At 42.2% G+C, this 20,287-nt stretch overlaps 1 protein-coding gene across 1 annotated transcript in view; it reads left to right on the top strand.

Annotated features, from left to right (window-relative positions):
* Positions 1-20,287, top strand: part of naalad2 (N-acetylated alpha-linked acidic dipeptidase 2) — a 106,951-nt gene that overhangs the window by 40,437 nt on the left and 46,227 nt on the right. Inside the window, exons 7-11 of the mRNA XM_063052836.1 lie at positions 6,966-7,053; positions 16,334-16,429; positions 17,731-17,816; positions 18,133-18,252; positions 19,327-19,409. Of these exons, the coding sequence (XP_062908906.1) occupies positions 6,966-7,053; positions 16,334-16,429; positions 17,731-17,816; positions 18,133-18,252; positions 19,327-19,409 (473 nt within the window). The remainder of the gene's footprint in view (positions 1-6,965; positions 7,054-16,333; positions 16,430-17,730; positions 17,817-18,132; positions 18,253-19,326; positions 19,410-20,287) is intronic.

The raw sequence follows: 20,287 nt of genomic DNA, 5'->3' as shown, positions 1-20,287 counted from the left end.
GAATTTTTTTTAGCCAGAGTAATGAATCTGTGGAATGCTCTGCCACAGACGGTGGTGATGGCCAAGTCTGTGGGTATATTCAAAGTGGAAGTTGATAGTTTCCTGATTGGTCAGGGCATCAAAGAATATGGCGAGAAGGGAGGGTTATGGGGCTCAGTGGGATCTGGGATCAGCCAAGGTGGAATGGTGGAGCAAACTGGATAGGCTGAATGGCCTGATCTGCTCGGTCTTATGGTCTTACAAGTAGATCACTGCCGCTCTGTAACTAAGATTATCCTTGTTATCAACACCAGGTTTTCGTATCATTTAACAGGAGTATGACTAGAGTGAGAGTAAGACTGATCAGGAATGAAAGAGTAAGTGTTTGTGTGGAGTCAATGGTGGTGGGGAGGACCTTAATGGAGACTTTGCTTCAGTATTTACCTGTGAGAGGGACCTTGATGAATGTGAGGACAGCATAAAACAGGCTGATATACTGGAACATGGCAACGTTTAATACAGTATGTTCCCGAACTTTTAAAAAACTTTAGGTAGATAATGCTCGGAAAGGATGTGCAATACCCCACGTTACTACAGCAATTGGGGGAAGAGATTGCTGAACCTTTGGTAATGATCTCTACATCTTAACTGGGCACAGGAATTGTACCAGAAGATTAGTGGCATATATTATTCCTTTGTTCAAGAAACTGGGATTTATAGACGAGAGTCTTGCATTAATGTGGGCAAATTGTTGGAGAAGATTCTTAGAGACAAGAGTTATGAACATTTACAGAACCAGGTAGGGTTAGTCAGCATGCCTTTGTGAAGAGCAGGCTGTACCTCTTGAGGTCTTCGAGTAAGTGCCAAAACAATTTGATGAAGGTAGAGCAGTGGATGGAGTGTATAGATTTTAGAAAAAGAATTTGACAAGGTTCCCCATTGTAGACTCATTCAGAAAGTCAGGGGGCTTGGAAACTTTGGTTGAGTGGATTCAGAATTGGCTTGCCCACAGAAGTCAAAATGTTTTAGTATATTGAAAGTATTCTGCCTGGAGGTCGGTAACCAGTGGTGTTCCGCAGCGATCTATTCTGGTACCCCTGCTCTTTGTGACTTCGATAAATGACTTGGATGAGGAAGTGGAAAGTGCATTAGTACGTCTACAAATGATATGAAGGTTGGTGGTGTTGTGGATAGTGTAGATGTTTGTTGTAGGGTAAAACAGGATATCGAAATGATGCAGAGCTGGGCAGAGAAGTGGCAGATGGAGTTCAATCCAGTAAAGTGTGAAGTGATACACTTTGGAAGGTTGAACTTGAAGGCCGAGTACAGGGTTAATGGCAGGACTCAGCAGTGCGGAGAAGTAGAGATCTTGTTGTCCGTATCCATAGATCCTGTAAAGTTGCTATGCACTGTAAATTGACTAGATGGCCAGGAAGGCATATGGTGTATTGGCCTGCATTAGCCAGGGGATTGAATTCAAGAGTTGCGAGGTAATGTTGCTGCTCTACAAAACTCTGATTAGGCCTCACTTGGAATATTGTGTTCTGCTCTGGTCACCTCATTTTAGATAGGAAGGATGTGGAAGCTTTAGACAGAGGACAGGGATTTACCAGGTGCCGCATGAACTAGAGAGCAAGTCTTCAGATGGGTTGAGCGATCTAAAGCTTTTCTCTTTGGGGAGAAGGAGGATGAAAGGTTCTTTAGTAGAGTTGTGTAAGCTGATTTGAGGCATAGATAGAGTGGACAGCCATCACTATTTTCCCAAGGTGGAAATGTCTAATATGAGTGGATGTAATTTTAAAAGGTGATTGAAGGAAAGTATAGGAGGGATATCAGAAGTAGGATTTTTACAGAGTTGTGGATGCATGGAATGTGCTTCCAAGGGTTGTTGTACGTTAGAGGCATTTACGAGACCCTTGGACAAATGGATGAAAGAAAAATGGAGATTTATGTGGGAGGGAAGAGTTAGATCGATCTTGAAGCAGGCTAAAAGTTTTGCCTGTACTATACTGTACTGCTGTGCTCTGTCTGGTTCACATAGAACAGCGGTCCCTAACCACCGGGCCACAAAGCATGTGCTACCAGGCCGTGAGGTAGCGATATAAGTCGGCTGCACCTTTCCTCATTTCCTGTCATGCACTGTTGAACTTGAACATAGGGTTGCCAACTGTCCTGTAATTGCCGGGACATCCCATATATTGGGCTAAATTGATTTGTCCCATACGAGACCGCCCTTCTCCCGTATTTCCCCCGCTAAGGTAGAGCGTTCCTATGAAACCTTTCATGCCGAAATGGCGTGAAGTGAAGCAGCAGTTACCATTAATTTATATGGGGAAAATTTTTGAGCGTTCCCAGACCCAAAAAATAATCTAACAAATCATACCAAATAACACATAAAACCAAAAATAAATAACACTAACATATAGTAAAAGCAGGAATGACATGATAAATACACAGCCTATATAAAGTAGAAATAATGTATGTATAGTATAGTCGGGAAGATGAAGGCAAAACCAATTTGTGGGGGGGGGAATCGGTATGTACGCGCATGTGCACAGTGCCCGTGCAAAGCTTATAGTCATAGTCATACTTTATTGAGCCCGGGGGAAACTGGTTTTCGTTACAGTTGCACCATAAATAATAAATAGTAATAGAACCATAAATAGTTAAATAGTAATATGTAAATTATGCCAGTAAATTATGAAATAAGTCCAAGACCAGCCTATCGGCTCAGGGTGTCTGACCCTCCAAGGGAGGAATTGTAAAGTTTGATGGCCACAGGCAGGAGTGACTTCCTATGACGCTCAGTGCTGCATCTCAGTGGAATGAGTCTCCGGCTGAATGTACTCCTGTGCCCACCCAGTACATTATGTAGTGGATGGCAGACATTGACCAAGATGGCATGCAACTTAGACAGCATCCTCTTTTCAGACACCACCGTGAGAGAGTCCAGTTCCATCGCTACAACATCACTGGCCTTACGAATGAGGCTGTTGATTCTGTTGGTGTCTGCTACCCTCAGCCTGCTGCCTCAGCACACAATAGCAAACATGATAGCACTGGCCACCACATACTCGTAGAACATCCTCAGCATCGTCCGGCAGATGTTAAAGGACCTCAGTCTCCTCAGGAAATAGAGACGGCTCTGACCCTTCTTGTAGACAGCCTCAGTGTTCTTTGACTAGTCCAGTTTATTGTCAATTCGTATCCCCAGGTATTTGTAATCCTCCACCATGTCCACATTGACCCCCTGGATGGAAATAGGGGTCAGCGGTACCTTAGCTCTCCTCAGGTCTACCACCAGTCTTTTTCACGTTAAGCTGCAGATAATTCTGCTCACACCATGTGACAAAGTTTTCTACCTTAGCCCGGTACTCAAGCTCATCTCCCTTGCTGATGCATCCAACTATGGCAGAGTCATCCGAAAACTTCTGAAGGTGACAAGACTCTATGCAGTAGTTGAAGTCCGAGGTATAAATAGTGAAGAGAAAGGGAGACAAGACAGTCCCCTGTGGAGTCCCAGTGCTGCTGATCACTCTGTTGCACACACACTGTTGCAAGCACACGTACTGTGGTCGTGGTCATGGTAGTGTTTCCTGGGGTAAAGTGTCCTGGGATTTGACTGCTACTTTTGTCCCTTATTTGGGAGTGAGAAAGTTGGCAACCCTAACTATAAAAGGCATGTTGAGGTGAGTTTAACACTATCTGAACACCCCCACCCCCGGTCGGCCAGTCTGCAAGAATATTGTCAATATTAAACCAGTCCACGGTGCAAAAATGTTTGGGGACCCCTGACATAGAACAACTGGAGGTGATGAGGGTGAGCATGTAGGACCTAATACAAAGTTTTCTCTAATAGCATGGAAGGTAATTGTTTATAAAATACTGGACAATCAGTCATTGTAATAACATTTAAAATTGTATCTGCTTCAGATAAGTACAGCGAAGAGCATTGGTGAACAAATTTTGCTGAAGAAGTACTGCTTGAGCACTATTCCTAGCTCCATCCATCACTTTAATGATCGAGTGTGGGTGGCTAGAATAGCAATTACATGCATTGAATTTTGCATATAGGAAATCTCTGGTCAATTTTCCACAAAGTAAGTTAGATGCAGGAGTGATAGTAATCTAGAAGTGACAATTCTATTTTAAGAAATTTATGTTACCAGTTACTTTCACCACTGGATTTATTTATCAAAGTGAAATGCATTGTTTGCATTAACAACCTACAGCTAAGGATGTGCTCAGAGCAGCCCCTGAGTGTTGCATATAGTACCATGCCCACAATGATTCGTCAGAGGGGTTGTGCTCCGGTAATAGGTATGAGAACCTGAGAACTGTTGTGTTGTCTCTATAAGGTAGAGTTCTGTGTACCAGACCACAACAGCACTGCCCTTGTTTGTGGGTTTGATGAGGTGAGGATGGAGTGCGTGAGGGAAGTGGTTAACTGAGGGAGGTTGAATGTCTGCAAAGACTGTTAGAGGCTAGAGATGGCCTGGTCTGGGGTTGAGAGAGAGGGAGTGATTTGCTGCTTGTTCTGTTTTGTTGTGTTCTGTGTTGTTCTGCCAAACAATGTTGGTGTCAGAATGTGTGGTGACACTTGTGGGCTGCCCCCAGCACATACTTAGATTGTGATGGCTGTTAACACATGCCAGGTTTTGATGTACATGTGATAAATAAATGAATCTGAAGTTGCAATGGCTGTAGGGAATTTAAAGGTCAAGAGATGGTAAAAGGCCAAATATGGGTATCCAAGAGGAAAGGAGGTGGTGAGAAAAGTTCATCTATTAAGTCTAGAGATGGGTGATGACTCCTTGCTAATGGACTTGGAACACATTGAGGTGTGGGTACATGGGTTGGAGCTGGGCCAAAGTATAGGCTCAGAAGAAGGTAATCAGAGGGAGAGCGCAGGAAGGGGAGTGGGATGCTGAGGAAAAGGGTACCTTGGGCAGAAGAGAAGTAGAAAGTGTGGTGTTGGGACTTGTAGTCAGATGTAAGGTCAGAGGAGGGTGGAGGTTATGATGAGAATGGCAGAGGGGAAGAAGGACAGAGTCCCTGCGGAGCATTGTTAAAGTGGAACTGGCCAAGGTTTTAATCTTCTGTTTAAAAACTGCTTATTGAAAGAGTAAATCCAGCAGAGAATTCTGGACTCTGGTGCATTAAGGATTAATGTAAGTGAGTGTTTTTTCTTCAGGATAGGCTTGGTGGGCCAAAGGCCTGTTTCCATCTTGTAGACCCATAAATCTATATTAAAAGGAGCTACTATTTTACCAAAGTAACGTGATAAAGATTGAAGATATACAAAGATTAAAATCTTGTGTGGAGATAAAGACAGATTTTATAAGTGACAAATTCATCTGTTGGCAAAAATCACATTTCCTTCTTTTGAAGCAACAATATTGACACTAGAGATGTGAATGTTACAGTGCTTCCTACCTGAGCATTTACTGCCATGTCTATTATGAACAAGTACCATGTGTAGAATTTCCAGGCCAGTTGAACTGTAGAGCTCATAATGCATATGGACTGTTTTTCCAGCGTGGAGATACTTTGGAACAAATGAAAACAAATTGGTGATCATAGCAAGAAATATAAATTAAGCAAAATTACTGAAGAATGCAAGAAATTAAATAGGAAATAAATCACATTAAATACAAGCCATATATGGCATCTTGGATTAAGGGGATAGTGAAGGTGGTGTAGTTGATGGATGTGTGTTTTCAGGATATATATGACAATGTAATATGAATGATTTTGAAGCAAAATTGATTTTAAAGGTAATAGTAGAAAAGTAATTAAGGGACAGGGAGTAGAGAGGTGTGATATCAGATTGGAGGAACATAAAGAACTCCAGGGTTTGGCACTAGCACTAGACTTTCTAAATAATTACCTGGACCGGAGTATTGAGGTATTCATATTGAAATATGCAGATAACAGATGAACTGAAAGCATGGTAAACCCTGAGGAGAATATTATTTGGTTCTGGGGAGGTAAAGCTTGAGGAAATAGGCATTTGAAGAGGAACACTAATTTCAGTTGAAAGAATTTTAAAGAGGATGCAAGAGAAGCCTGGAGGTGTGTGAATGCGGACACTTGTTAGGCCATTCAACTTTACGTGCCTACTCTGCTGTTCAGTCAGATCATGGCTGACCTTTTATCTGAGCACTACTTTCCTGCATGAACACCATATCACTTGATTCCCTTAATATCCAGAATCCATCACTTTTCTAAACATTTTTATTTTTGAATGCAAATGAATAAAAGAATGTAAACTGAAGTTGACATCATATTTAAATATTTGGTTTTCCCTTTCCTTTGAATCCACTCGAAGTCCTTTCTTTAAAAGTCTTTTGGATAGGAATTTGTCAGCATCCTTGTATAATAATGGAAACTGCTGCTGTTGCTATTTGTATAATTGATTTGAAGTATGTTATCATTGAGAACTTTATGTAAAAATGGATGCCTAAGTAATCACAAAAATATTTCCATTGTCAATAATAAATTGCTGAAAATGAACTCAATGTAGATCCGCAAACAACAGGAATTCTGCAGATGCTGGAAATTCAAGCAACGTATTTTATGCACACATTCTTTCTCTCACTCTCCTTTTTCTCCCTCTGAATATACCTCTTGCCCATCCTCTGGGTCACCCCCCCCCCCTGTCTTTCTTCCCGGACCTCCTGTCCCATGATCCTCTTGTATCCCCTTTTGCCTATCACCTGTCCAGCTCTCGGCTCTATCCCATCCTGTCTTCTCCTATCATTTTGGATCTCCCCCTCCCCCTCCAACTTTCAAATCCCTTACTCACTCTTCCTTCAGTTAGTCCTGATGAAGGGTCTCGGCCTGAAACGTCGACTGCACCTCTTCCTACAGATGCTGCTTGGCCTGCTGCGTTCACCAGCAACTTTGATGTATGTTGCTTCAATGTAGATCCGTGCGTTTTGAAACTAAAAGCTTTTCTTATTCTTCCCCCACCTCCCCCACAGAATATGCCTTCCGATTGGATGAAGCTGTTGGCCTTCCACACATCCCTGTTCATCCTATTGGCTATCATGATGCAGAAAAGTTGCTGCAGTAAGTTCTCTGAATTCTTACGAGTTTTGTTTCAAATTTTCACTGCAAGGGTAGGATTTGAGCTGATGAGTTTCCCACTTAATAGACTATAACACCAGTAGGTTTTTTTGGCATACAGATATTACTTTATCTATATCAGTAGCAACCAATGTATGTAATTGTAAAATAACTGAACAATGTTTTTTGCATGCCTTTAAGCAATTTGTACTATTGTATCCATTGAAATCAAATTTTGTCTCAAAGTATGTTCTAAAATGACAAGAGATACTGTCTTGCTTTGACATTTTTTCATAATTTTTTTCTATAGAAATGTATAGGTTTTTGTTTTGCAGACACAAAAATAATTCCTGCAAGTTTAGAAGTTTTTCAAGTAGCCTACCTGGGTCATACTTGCAACTGGAAATTGAGTGTTGTAGTTCTCTGAATTGCATCATGACAACGCTTCAAATCATGATATTCTTAGGGGTGTCTTAACATCCATCGAAGCTATCAGATAAATGAGCATTCTTTTTGTATTTTATTTCTTTGTGAAATCACTTTGAGTATATAATCATACCCTCTGATAGACATTGATGAAAAAAGATGGGAGAAATGGCCTTGACCATATGCAGATTTTGTTAAATTCCTTCATGATATGTAACACTGACGAAGCCAGCTTTTAGCAACCGATCCCTATGATCGCAAACTATCTAGAAGCTGTTCAGGGTCAGAGTGCATGAAATATTATGATTAATCGTAACTGACTGAATCTGCCAGAAAGTACAGAAGCCACGTACAGATGCGGCACTTTTCAAGCCAAGAATGTTAAATATTTTCAAGGAGGCTTTCAGAACAATTTTGAAGTGTTTCATCTGAGCTCCCACTAATCTCTTGTCATGGTAGAAACCTGGCATCGAAGTAATACAGACTGCCTAGATATTGATAACTTGTACTTTGGTTATGATAATACCAGTGAGTGTCAAAAGTGGATGGTTAGAATGTCTCTGGACGCCAGGAATTTAGGTAACTCAAATGCTGTTTGCCTCTTAGCTGATTCTTTAATATTACTATTTGGAGTTTACTGAACCTAATTCTACAATTGTCAATAAATGTCCCCATTTCTGATCTTTAGAATGGAAGGTTATTAATTCAACAGCAGAAGAGTACTGGGCCTTGGACACTGTCCCAAAGAAACTCCCTGCAGAAATCTTTTGAGGCTGAAATGAACTGGGGCTCCTTTTTCTGCACCTGATTAGATACTACCTTGATGCTCAGAGCAATCACTCCCACCTTGCTTTTGAAATACAGCTCCTTTTATGTGTTTACACCCAGTCGCAATATTGTCTGAAGCTAAGTGTTCCTGCGAAATCAAAACTGAGTATTAGTAAGTATCACTTAACAGCATGGTCAATGACACAATCCATTGCCTTGGACTGTAATTAGATGCATCTTGTTTGCCTTGTTATTATCTTTTGATTTCACCAACACGGGCATTGTCAAAAGTGCTGGGGCAATATTATAAAGGATTAATTTCCAATCTTTCAAGATGAGAATATTTCATTATGGATCCAAAATTGTTCCTCAACTCCAGCATACAGTGGGTGAAGTAGCAGAATTGGAGGTATCGTGCTACGTGACAGAGATGGTAAGAATTGGAGGAGATGGCAGTTGAATGCGTGGCTGAGGAGTTGGTGCAGGGAGCAGGGTTTTAAATTTTTAGATCATTGGGATCTCTTCTGGGGAAGGTGGGACCTGTACAGATTGGATGGGTTCCACCTGAACTCGAGGGGGAGCAGTATCCTTGCAGGTAGGTTTGCTAGCATGATTCGGGAGGGTTTAAACTAATCTGTGAGGGGGATGGAACCCAGAGCGATAGAGCAGTGAAAGAAGTGCATGGAGTAAAGCCAAATCTAACATACAGAGAGGCTTTGAGGAAAGAGAAGCAGAATAAACGGTGTAAAGACAGTAAGGTAGAAGGGCTGAAATGTGTGTACCTCAATGCAAGAAGCATCAGGAACAAAGGTGATGAACTGAGAGCTTGGATACATACATGGAATTATGATGTAGTGGCCATTACAGAGACTTGGCTGGCACCAGGGCAGGAATGGATTCTCAATATTCCTGGATTTCAGTGCTTTAGAAGGGATAGAGAGGGCGGAAAAAGGGGAGGAGGGGTGCCATTACTGGTCAGGGATACTATTACAGCTACAGAAAGGGTGGGTAATGTAGCAGGATCCTCTTTTGAGTCAATATGGGTGGAAGTCAGGAACAGGAAGAGGGCAGTTACTCTACTGGGGGTATTCTATAGGCCCCCTGGTAGCAGCAGAGATACAGAGGAGCAGATTAGGAGGCAGATTTTGGAAAGGTGCAAAAATAACAGGGTTGTTATCATGGGTGACTTTAACTTCCCTAATATTGATTGGCACCTGATTAGTTCCAAGGGTTTAGATGGGGCAGAATATTAAGTGTGTCCAGGATGGATTCCTGTCACAATATGTGGACAGGCCGACCAGGGGGAATGCCATACTAGATCTAGTACTAGGTAATGAACTGGGTCAGGTCACAGATCTCTCAGTGGGTGAGCATCTGGGGGACAGTGACCACCGCTCCCTGGCCTTTATAATTATCATGGAAAAGGATAGAATCAAAGACGACAAGAAAATTTTTAATTGGGGAAAGGCAAACTATGAGTCTATAAGGCTAGAACTTGCGGGTGTGAATTGGGATAATGTTTTTGCAGGGAAATGTACTATGGACATGTGGTCGATGTTTAGAGATCTCTTGCAGGATGTTAGGGATAAATTTGTCCCAGTGAGGAAGATAAAGAATGGTAGGGTGAAGGAACCATGGGTGACAAGTGAGGTGGAAAATCTATTTAGGAGGAAGAAGGCAGCATACATGAGGTTTAGGAAGCAAGGATCAGATGGGTCTATTGAGGAATATAAGGAAGCAAGAAAGGAGCTTAAGAAGGGGCTGAGGAGAGCAAGAGGGGGGCATGAGAAGGCCTTGGCGAATAGGGTAAAGGAAAATCCGAAGGCATTCTTCAATTATGTGAAGAAAAAAAGGATGACAGGAGTGAAGGTAGGACCGATTAGAGATAAAGGTCGGAAGATGTGCCTGGAGGCTGTGGAAGCGAGCGAGGTCCTCAATGAATACTTCTCTTCGGTATTCACCAATGAGAAGGAACTTGATGATGGTGAGGACAATATGAGTGAGGTTGATGTTCTGGAGCATGTTGATATTAAGGGAGAGGAGGTGTTGGAGTTGTTAAAATACATTAGGACAGATAAGTCCCCGGGGCCTGACGGAATATTCCCCAGGCTGCTCCACGAGGCGAGAGAAGAGATTGCTGAGCCTCTGGCTAGGATCTTTATGTCCTCGTTGTCCACGGGAATGGTACCGGAGGATTGGAGGGAGGCGAATGTTGTTCCCTTGTTCAAAAAAGGTAGTAGGGATAGTCCGGGTAATTATAGACCAGTGAGCCTTACGTCTGTGGTGGGTGTCTAACAAGCCTGATAGAGTTCTTTGAGGAGGTGACCAGGCATATAGATGAGGGTAGTGCAGTGGATGTGATCTATATGGATTTTAGTAAGGCATTTGACAAGGTTCCACACGATAGGCTTATTCAGAAAGTTAAAGGCATGGGATCCAGGGAAGTTTGGCCAGGTGGAATCAGAATTGGCTTGCCTGCAGAAGGCAGAGGGTGGTGGTGGAAGGGAGTACATTCAGTTTGGAAGATTGTGACTAGTGGCATCCCACAAGGATCTGTTCTGGGACCTCTACTTTTCGTGATTTTTATTAACGACCTGGACGTGGGGGTAGAAGGGTGGGTTGGCAAGTTTGCAGACGACACAAAGGTTGGTGGTGTTGTAGATAGTGTAGAGGATTGTCAAAGATTGCAGAGAGACATTGATAGGATGCAGAAGTGGGCTGAGAAGTGACAGATGGATTTCAACCCAGAGAAGTGTGAGGTGGTACACTTTGGAAGGACAAACTCCAAGGCAGAGTACAAAGGAAATGGCAGGATACTTGGTAGTGTGGAGGAGCAGAGGGATCTTGGGGTACATGTTCACAGATCCCTGAAAGTTGCCTCACGGGTGGATAGGGTAGTTAAGAAAGCTTATGGGGTGTTAGCTTTCGTAAGTTGAGGGATAGAGTTTAAGAGTCGCGAGGTGATGATGCAGCTCTATAAAACTCTGGTTAGGCCACTTGGAGTATTGTGTCCAGTTCTGGTCACCTCACTATAGGAAGGATGTGGAAGCATTGGAAAGGGTACAGAGGAAATTTACCAGGATGCTGCCTGGTTTAGAAAGTATGCATTAGGATCAGAGATTAAGTGAGCTAGGGCTTTACTCTTTGGAGAGAAGGAGGATGAGAGGAGACATGATAGAGGTGTACAAGACAGTAAGAGGAATAGATACAGTGGATAGCCAGCGCCTCTGTGCTCAATACAAGAGGACATGACTTTAAGGTAAGGGGTGGGAAGTTCAAGGGGGATATTAGAGGAAGGTTTTTTGCTCAGAGAGTGGTTGGTGCGTGGAATGCACTGCCTGAGTCAGTGGTGGAGGCAGATACACTAGTGAAGTTTAAGAGACTATTAGACAGGTATATGGAGGAATCTAAGTTGGGGGCTTATATGGGAGGCAGGGTTTGAGGGTCGGCACAACATTGTGGGCCGAATGGCCTGTACTGTGCTGTACTATTCTATGCTCTGTGTCTCACGTCAGCTTGGCAATATCAAGAAGACTTGGGAGATGCTAAAATGCTAAGAAGGAGCAAAAGAAACATCAGGGCAAAAAGGATAAAGCGAGACTAGGTTGGTGGTTAACATGAAAGGGATTCCAAAGTTCTTACAAAGATGTAAAAGAGAGGAGATGCCAGCCAATCAGGATCAAAATGGAGGCCTTCTGTTGAATGGCAAAGGTCCTAAATGAGAGTCTGTTTTTCTGGGATAAAGGTTTGTCAAAGTCACAGTAAGCAGAATGTATTGGGATACTAAATATGGATAAGGAGGAAATGCTAGCAAGTGTGGAGTCAGTTTCAACGTCATCTCCTCTTAGGCAGAAGAAGTCTTGCCGCAGATGGGATGGGAGGTGTAATGGGCCAGTTTGATCAGACCCAACAATTCGAGTGCCCAGGAGATGTAATAAGCGACAAGCACAACAAGGTAACTTAAGCCTAATTTATTATCATAAAACAGGAAGTTCAAATAAACCACACAAAATACTATGTAGCAAATCTCAAATATTTCTGGTTTTACGATCTTGGTCACCACCTAATTGTTGCTGTTGGGGGAACTCTTGATTTCTGACTCACTCGTGAAACCTCTGGGTCCCAGACACTGATTGCGATCCCGTTCTGAGTGAAGTCCAAAGAAAATATGAAAAAGCAGCCCAATATATTCACAAGGTAGACACCCAGAAACAGACAAACTCTTTGGTCTTTTGTCTCAATACAGCCTGTTTTTTTTTCAAATGCTTCCTGTGTCCACTAATGCAGTCCTCATAAATTAATTAGACATTTTAATGGTCACTCCTTTGTTAGCACGTAGCACACATTTCCAGTGTCCAGACACATAACATTCCTTGAACTTACAGAAGGGCATTAATGTTTCCATACAGTATAAGCGATAAGCCTGAAAAAAGAATCCAGTTACAAACAGACATTTAGTGTCTACAATGTTTACTCTACAGACCTCACATGCTGTGAGTTATGTTGTCACTTGACCTGACAAACATTCATTCATTGTTTTGCAAAGTCTAATATGACACAGGATGTGGTGTTCTCCTTCCACTGCTTTTGCTGGCTTTGCATATGCACTTGATGAAGGTTTTCAGTGCCCATCCAAAAAGTTCCTTCTCTATCCTGATCATAGTTTATCAGCCAAAAATTTGCACGCATTGATTCAGATTTTGATTGGTTTATTGTCAGGTACACCAGAGTGCAATGAAATTCCTTGTTTGCATAAAGCTCAGCGTATTCACTATGCATGGTACTACTAGATACAACAATAATAAATACAGCGATGATTGCAAAATGTTGGAATGATGTGAAGTATATTACTGCAAACTGATGTAGTGCAAAAGCAAATACTAAAGTGACAGTAACTGAGAAAGGTAGAATTAAGGAGTGGAGAACGTGGCAGTACAACCAGAATAAGGAAGTGAAAGAGATGATTGTTTCAGAGGTCTGATAGCAGTAGTGAAGAACATGTTCATGAGTCAGGTTGATCAGGCTTTCAAATCTGTGTATCTTGTCGTAGAATTTAGAAGAGAGTAAAAGGAATTTCCAGGGGTAATCTCCATCTCCAACAGGATCCCACCAACAAGCACATCTTCTCTCCCCTGACGCCACCCCCCCCCGCCACTTTCTGCTTTCCGCAAGGATCGCTCCTTATGCGACTACCTTGTCCATTCATCCCTCTCCACTGATCTCCCTCCTGGCACTTATCCTTGCAAACGAAACAAGTGCTATACCTGCCCCAACACCAACTTCCTCACTACCATTCAGGTCCCTAAGCAGTGAGGTGACACTTCACCTGTGAGTCTGTTGGGTCATATACTGTGTCTGCTGCTCCCAGTGTGGCCTTCCGTGTATTGATGAGACCTGACATAAATTGGGAGACTGCTTTGATGAGCACCTATGCTCTGTCCACCAGAAAAAGCAGGATCTCCCAGTGGCCACCCATTTTAATTCTACTTCCCATTCCTGTTCCAATATGTCTATCCATGGCTCCTCCACTGTCATGATGAAGCCACACTCAGGTTGGAAGAACAACACCTTATATTTCGTCTTGGTACCGTCCAATCTGATGGCATGAACATCAATTTCTTGAACTTCCAATAATACCCACACCTCTTTTTCTTCTCCCATTTTATCTCCTTGCCTGCCCATTGCCTCCCTCTCGTGCTCCCCCACTTTCCTTTCATCCACAGCCTTCTGTCCCCTTCTGTCAGATTCCCCCTTCTCCAGCCCTGTATCTTTCACCAATCAACTTCCCAGTTCTTTACTTCATTCCTCTCCCTCAGCTTTCACCTATCAACTTGTGTTTCTGTCTCCCCTACCCTCCACCTCTTAAATCTACTCCTCAGCTTTTTTTCTCCAGTCCTGCCAAAGAGTCTTGGCCCGAAACATCGACTGTACTCTTTTCCGTAGATGCTGCCTGGCCTTTTGAGTTCCTTGAGCATTTTGTGTATGATGCTTGGATTTCCAGCATCTGCAGAGTTTCTTTTGTTTGGAATTTCCAGGGTGGCTGCTTCTCAACTCCAGTGATCTGGTGTTGATGTTCATGTCCAGCGCTGTCTGTGGGGTGTCTGCACCACCAGGTGACTGAGAGTTTCCCTTAGGCACTTTTCTTCTAACTCCCAAGCATGTGTTAGTTGATTGGCAAATTAACCCTAGTGGAGGTGACCTACTTTGTTGTAATGAAATTAGTCAAATTGCTCATGCTTTGAGGTGTCAGAAATAAAGAGTGCATGACTCAGAAGTTTGTAGAAGGGCAGTAATTACTTTATGTCACGTTTGAAGTCTTATTCTTCAATCACTAATTCATTTGTCCAAAGACTGGGCTGCTACACAGAAGGCAATGGTGAAGTTCATCATCAACACGCCCCTTGTAAGAAGTGGCTTTAATAGATGTAAAATGGTCACTGTTTCCCAAACTCTTGTTGTTAGCTTCAGTATTTTTGTTAGAGATGTGTGGTTAGTTGGAGTGGGGGAGGTGGAGGTTGATGTGAAAGTATTATGCAGTGTGGGCAGGATGCCCAATGTGCTTTATTCTGCAAATAGTTTATTGTAATGCTAACTATATATGTAATGCTTCATAATGCTAAAGTGAACAGGTCCGTGTTGACTTGAGCTTGGCCTGTGGATTTGAATTTTGTTTGCAGTATTCAATGCCCTTGGTTTCTCAGTGAGTACTTTTTTGCAGTCCTTGGCTCTGCACTCACTGGAGCTGAGAAGCAACAACATGACTACTGTGTTATTTTGATGCCAGGTTTCGTCATGGGAGGACCAAGGAAATAGTTAAGAGAAGGATGTGGGATGTCGTACTAAAAAATGAGAGTAGTGTCACGGTGATGACAGTCTTGCTAGATTCCAGTTTGCACTGAAATTAGGTCAGTTATCCTCTGGGTTAAGGTCAGGGCTTCATGTCATCTTGTAGAAGACAAAGCTGGAACTTATTTTTGAGGGCAGCCATACATGAGGATTCTCACCAATTCCTCTTGATTGACAGTTGAGGGAATTTGTAAGATCAGAAAAAAGGAGATTGATTGTTGAAACCATTCCAGCAAATTTGTTGTATTTGAGTCCTCTGTCCACTTTGTCTCTTCATGAATCGAATTTTCACTGTGATTCAGGGAGCAGCTCTTTGGTCAGTCAGTGGAAGCAGTTGGAAAGAACACTTATAGTAACTTTTGCTGCAGTACACAGCAAGGAGCAATTGGATTTATTATTTTTCATGCTCATGAAGATGGTTGTGATTACCCAGATCGGGAGAGGAGACTGAGATTTTGTGTCAGAGTCAGCACACTTGTTTCTGAACTTTAGTTTCAGAAGCCTTGATACTTTTAAAAGGATCTTTCAGTCTCTTGTTGGCCTGAGATGGCAGCAAGACTGCCCAGAGATGAATGGAAATAACTGAGTTTTGGCTGAGCAGTTCTCAAGCATGTTCTTTCTTTTTGACTTTGACTGCCTCTGTTTTCAATAAACTCTCTCTGCTTCCGCGGATCCTTAGGAGACTGCCCAATACCACAGGGAGGATGTGCAAGTGTTAGAAGTGGCTCAGATAAGATTTATTGGAAATGATTCGGCGGTATTGAGTTCATTCATCTGGAGAGACTGGGCAAACTGGGATTGTGCTTCCTTGGAAGAGAAAATGCTGAGAGGCAAATTGGTAGGGTTTATATCTGTGGGAGGTTTAGAAAAAGCAAATAAAGGCTGGCTGTTTTCCAGAGTTAAATTATACCCCTGGATAAAGACAATGTAATTGCCAGAAGCAGCAGAGGCTTTGTATGATTATAGTGCTTTTATGGAATGGACACTTGGGGTTTAGAATCTTTTGACTGATAGGGAATGGAATTGGATTCCATTGGAGACTTTCAGAGAAGTGGCTAAGTATTTGAAAGAGAAAATACTGCGTGGAAATTGTGGAATGGAAGGAGACGGACTGTAAAAATAGCTACTTATTTGACTGACTACGTAACCCCTTGCTGACTGGGCTTTGAGTTACGCAATGGATTTGTTTTAAAACAATTATATAAGTTGCCATTTCAGATTCATCACTCGCTCTTCTTAACAGCCACATGGCAGGATTTCGAGCCCCCCCTGAATGGAGAGGACAACTGAATGTTTCTTACAATTTTGGACCTGGCTTCAAGGACAGTTACACCTCACAGTAGGTTGATGTGTATGGTGGATAGAAGCTGAACAGCAGCCTTCACGTGATCAGTAACATTTTATCTTGGCCTCTCCTAATATAGTATATTGTGACTTTGTTCGTTTGTTAACCTTTGCATTAAGGAGTTCAAATCCCAGGGTGTTGTATTTCTTAATATTAATAATTTTAAAAGAAGATTAAATGAAAATAAATTCTATGGGCAATTTATATTTAAAGGAAGTAAAACTGATCTCATCAACAAATCCCAGGCTATAGCTCCTCCCTTGCCTGCACAGCCCCTGGAGAGGAGGGTCTGGACTGCAGTTTAAACCAGGACCATATGCACTGTAGCTGTTGTGACCAAGAACCTTGGTGGTAATTGAATTTTGATGGAGTGGGACACCATGTAAACCACAGTTCAACCACCAGAATCAGTCCTCTCTTTCTCAGCCTGGTGGTCATTTAAGCCCTCATCTAACTCAGCATTTCAAGCCTTCCATCTCCTCCCTTCCTCTGAGCCATGCCACCCAGCAATCCTAATCACGGAACAATTTACAATTTGGGCAGGAGGGGCTCATCAGCCTTGGACAGCAGCCCACCTAGGAAAAGAAAAAAAAACTGATATTTAAACCTCTGCTGCCTCGCGCCCATACCCACCCATGGGAAAGGCTTCAGGAGTAAACCCTGAGGAAGAAATCCGGAGCCGGGGTCTCTAAGGCAGTTTGATGTTGTTTACAATTTCACTCTGGCAGCCTTTGCGATGACACTAGTGCCAAGCTGTATTGGCACTTGCCCTTGGACTACTTCAGTGACTTGGAGAACGGGAACCTGTTGCATGGGCAACAGCTGGTTCTTCAAATCTTCCCACCCAGGCTTGTGTCCTGGAGAGGATATAGTCCACCAGAGGCGCAAGCCCATGTTCCCTTGGATCAACAGCTGCCTACTACCTACTACTACCTAATCACAGGACAATTTCCAATGACCAATTAACCTACCAACTAATACATCTTTTGGATGTGGGAGGAAACTGGAGCACTCAGAGGAAACCCACACGATCACGGAGAACGTACAAATTCCTTACAGACTGCAAAGGGAATCAAACCCGGGTCACTGGTACTGTAAAGTGTTGTGCTAACTACTACTGTGCTGCCCTTTTCTAGGACCAAGCCTTGCTCATCTATCATTCTATCCTTGCTAGCCAGTGTTAACTTTTGGCAGAACCTTTACCTGTGGTGAAGGGTATGATGGGGATTAATGAGGACAATTAATTTGAGTATGTACTTTACCTTGAAAGCTAAGAGACTTGTTTTCAATTTTAGTAAAGTCCAAATGCATATTTACACCAGAAACGAGGTGAGAAGAATTTACAATGTCATTGGCAAAATTCAGGGAGCTGTGGAGCCAGGTGAGATTGTTAATGAATTTAATATTACTTGAATTTATTATATGGCTTATTTTTAAAGTTGTAGTGATGGTCATCTTTTATATAGCAAGATGTTGAATACATTGATGGGCAATGATTTGTAAATAATTTGCACCTAAGTGTTGGAGTTCGGAGTCTGGCCAGGATGAAGAGAACTTCGATTTGGCACTGACACAAAAATTTCATTTTCCAATATAAAATTACATAAAAATCACACCCTGCTGTCTGAAAGTAGTTACTTGACGATCAACATTTCTTGATGCAGGAGAATAAACTGTGCCTTAATTTGCTCTGGCAGATCGGTATGTGATACTAGGAGGTCATCGTGATGCATGGGTCTTTGGAGGTATAGATCCAACCACTGGAGGTGCTGTTACACATGAAGCTGTGAGGAGTTTTGCAAAGCTTGTGAAAGAGGGTAAAAAGAAATCTCAATGTGTTGCAGTTTATTGTGATGATCAGTTTGCTGTTGCTAGTAGCTGTGCTTTTCATTCTCCTTTCCTGAAGGCACAGATCTTTCTTCGAATAGGCTCTCATGGTTTTCTGGTACATCATCTAAGTGGCTGTTCATGTGGGAGCCTAAGTAATGATGGTCAGCAAGCTTTTATACCAGCTCCCTCTCCTCTTTCTTACACACTAAATAAAGGGTCTCCATCCATTTCCCTCCACAGATGCTGCTTTGACCCATTTAGTTCCTCCAGTGCTTTGTATGTTGTTCAACATAAAGGGCAGCATTGGTCAAATTGCACTGCAATAAAGGTTGCAGTTTAGCAATCAGGAATCTGACCTGGTTGTTTTCTCTTGGTCCAAGTGAACAACTGTGTCATCGCAACATTCGCTTAAGCAACATTACTGAATCCTGTACTTTATATGGACTACATGTTCCTTCCAGCCTATTAAGAAGGTGATGATGCTCAATTTTAATTGAGAATAAGTCACAATTTTTGTTAACATAATCCTTGAGTGAATTGTGGGGTAAATTTATTGAACTCTTTATGATGTGGAAACTCGCTCAACTGAAGTGCACATTGGACAATAGAATCATTGAAACTGATGTCACAGGAGTCCATTTCACCATTGGGTTCATGTCAATTTTTTAAAAAAAAGTCAGTCTAATCTAAGAAATAAAAACAGATACAGTTTACAACAGTCTAATATTACAGTTTTTTGGTTCCAAGAGATTCACATTAACTTTACGAAATCTGACAGCTGTATTTCAACTGAAAAGGGATAATGTCATTTCAAGGTCTAGTCTTGTTTAAAAAGATTTTCCCAATTTAGGATCTGCTCTAATGATTGGAATATCTGAACCTTTGTGACTTAGATGACCGTATCCATTTCTCTTATTCAGTGGAGCAAAGTGAGCTCCAGAGGTCTCAAAACTTAAACTTGTTTAGAAGAGTCCTGTCCTTGTGGCATCTAGTAGCTGTAGAAAAGAGCTATGGGTGAAATTGTAACATTTCAAATGCTAACTCTGCAATTATCCAATTAGGTTGGAGGCCCAGAAGAACCATAATATTTGCCAGCTGGGATGCTGAAGAATATGGTATATTGGGATCCACAGAGTGGGTAGAGGTAAGTTGTTTAAAATTCAGGCATAAATACACATTTTGGGTATTTCAACCAGATCTTGTACTGTAGAGGCATCTCACTTTGATATTAATCTTCCTTTAGGGTACTTCATTCCAGCACAGCACGTTTAGTTGCAAATGTGAAGTTATTTGGGGAATATTGAATACGAGGTAGCAAAACACTTTAACCTTTACCTGCCTATATTTGCAATTGCTTTCATTTGGACATAGAAAATTGTGCTCTTCCATTTTGTACTTCCTGTTAGTATAAAAAGGAACACATCTGAATGTATGCCCATTCTGTATAAAATCTGAATGAAACAAAATAAATCCCTTAATGTTTTGATGAAAGTGCCCCCAACCTAAAGCTTTTTCTGTTTCTTTCTCCATCGATGCTGCCTGATTGGTTAGGTACACTCAGTGGCCACTTTCGGTGCAACTGTAAACCTGCTTGCTAATGTAAATATCTAATCAGCCAATCTTGTGGCAGCAACTCAATGTATAAATGCATGTAGATATACATGGTCAAGAGGTTCAGTTGTTGTTCAGATCAAGCATCAGAATGGGAAACAAAAGTGACTTTGACCATCTGCCTGGGTTTTGACTCATCTCCCTCTCTTCTCACTGCTGCCACTGGGCAGGCCGTGCATTAGTCTTGGCTTCCATGCCACCAGGTTAGGGAGTAGCCATTGCCCTACAGCCATTGGGCTCCTGGACCAGCTTCACTCGCCTCACTTTCAGGGACTTTGCATATTATGTTCTGGGTATTATTTCTTTACTTATTGCTTGCTTGATTTGTTCTTTTTTCACACGTTGAATGTTGGTTGGTCTTCTGTTGGTGCCAGATGGGTTGGTTTGAGTATTTCAGAAACTGCTGACCTC

This window comes from Mobula hypostoma, chromosome 7, assembly GCF_963921235.1.
Source record: "Mobula hypostoma chromosome 7, sMobHyp1.1, whole genome shotgun sequence".
NCBI classification, from domain to species: Eukaryota; Metazoa; Chordata; class Chondrichthyes; order Myliobatiformes; family Myliobatidae; genus Mobula; species Mobula hypostoma.
This window is presented reverse-complemented; position numbering and strand designations above follow the sequence as displayed.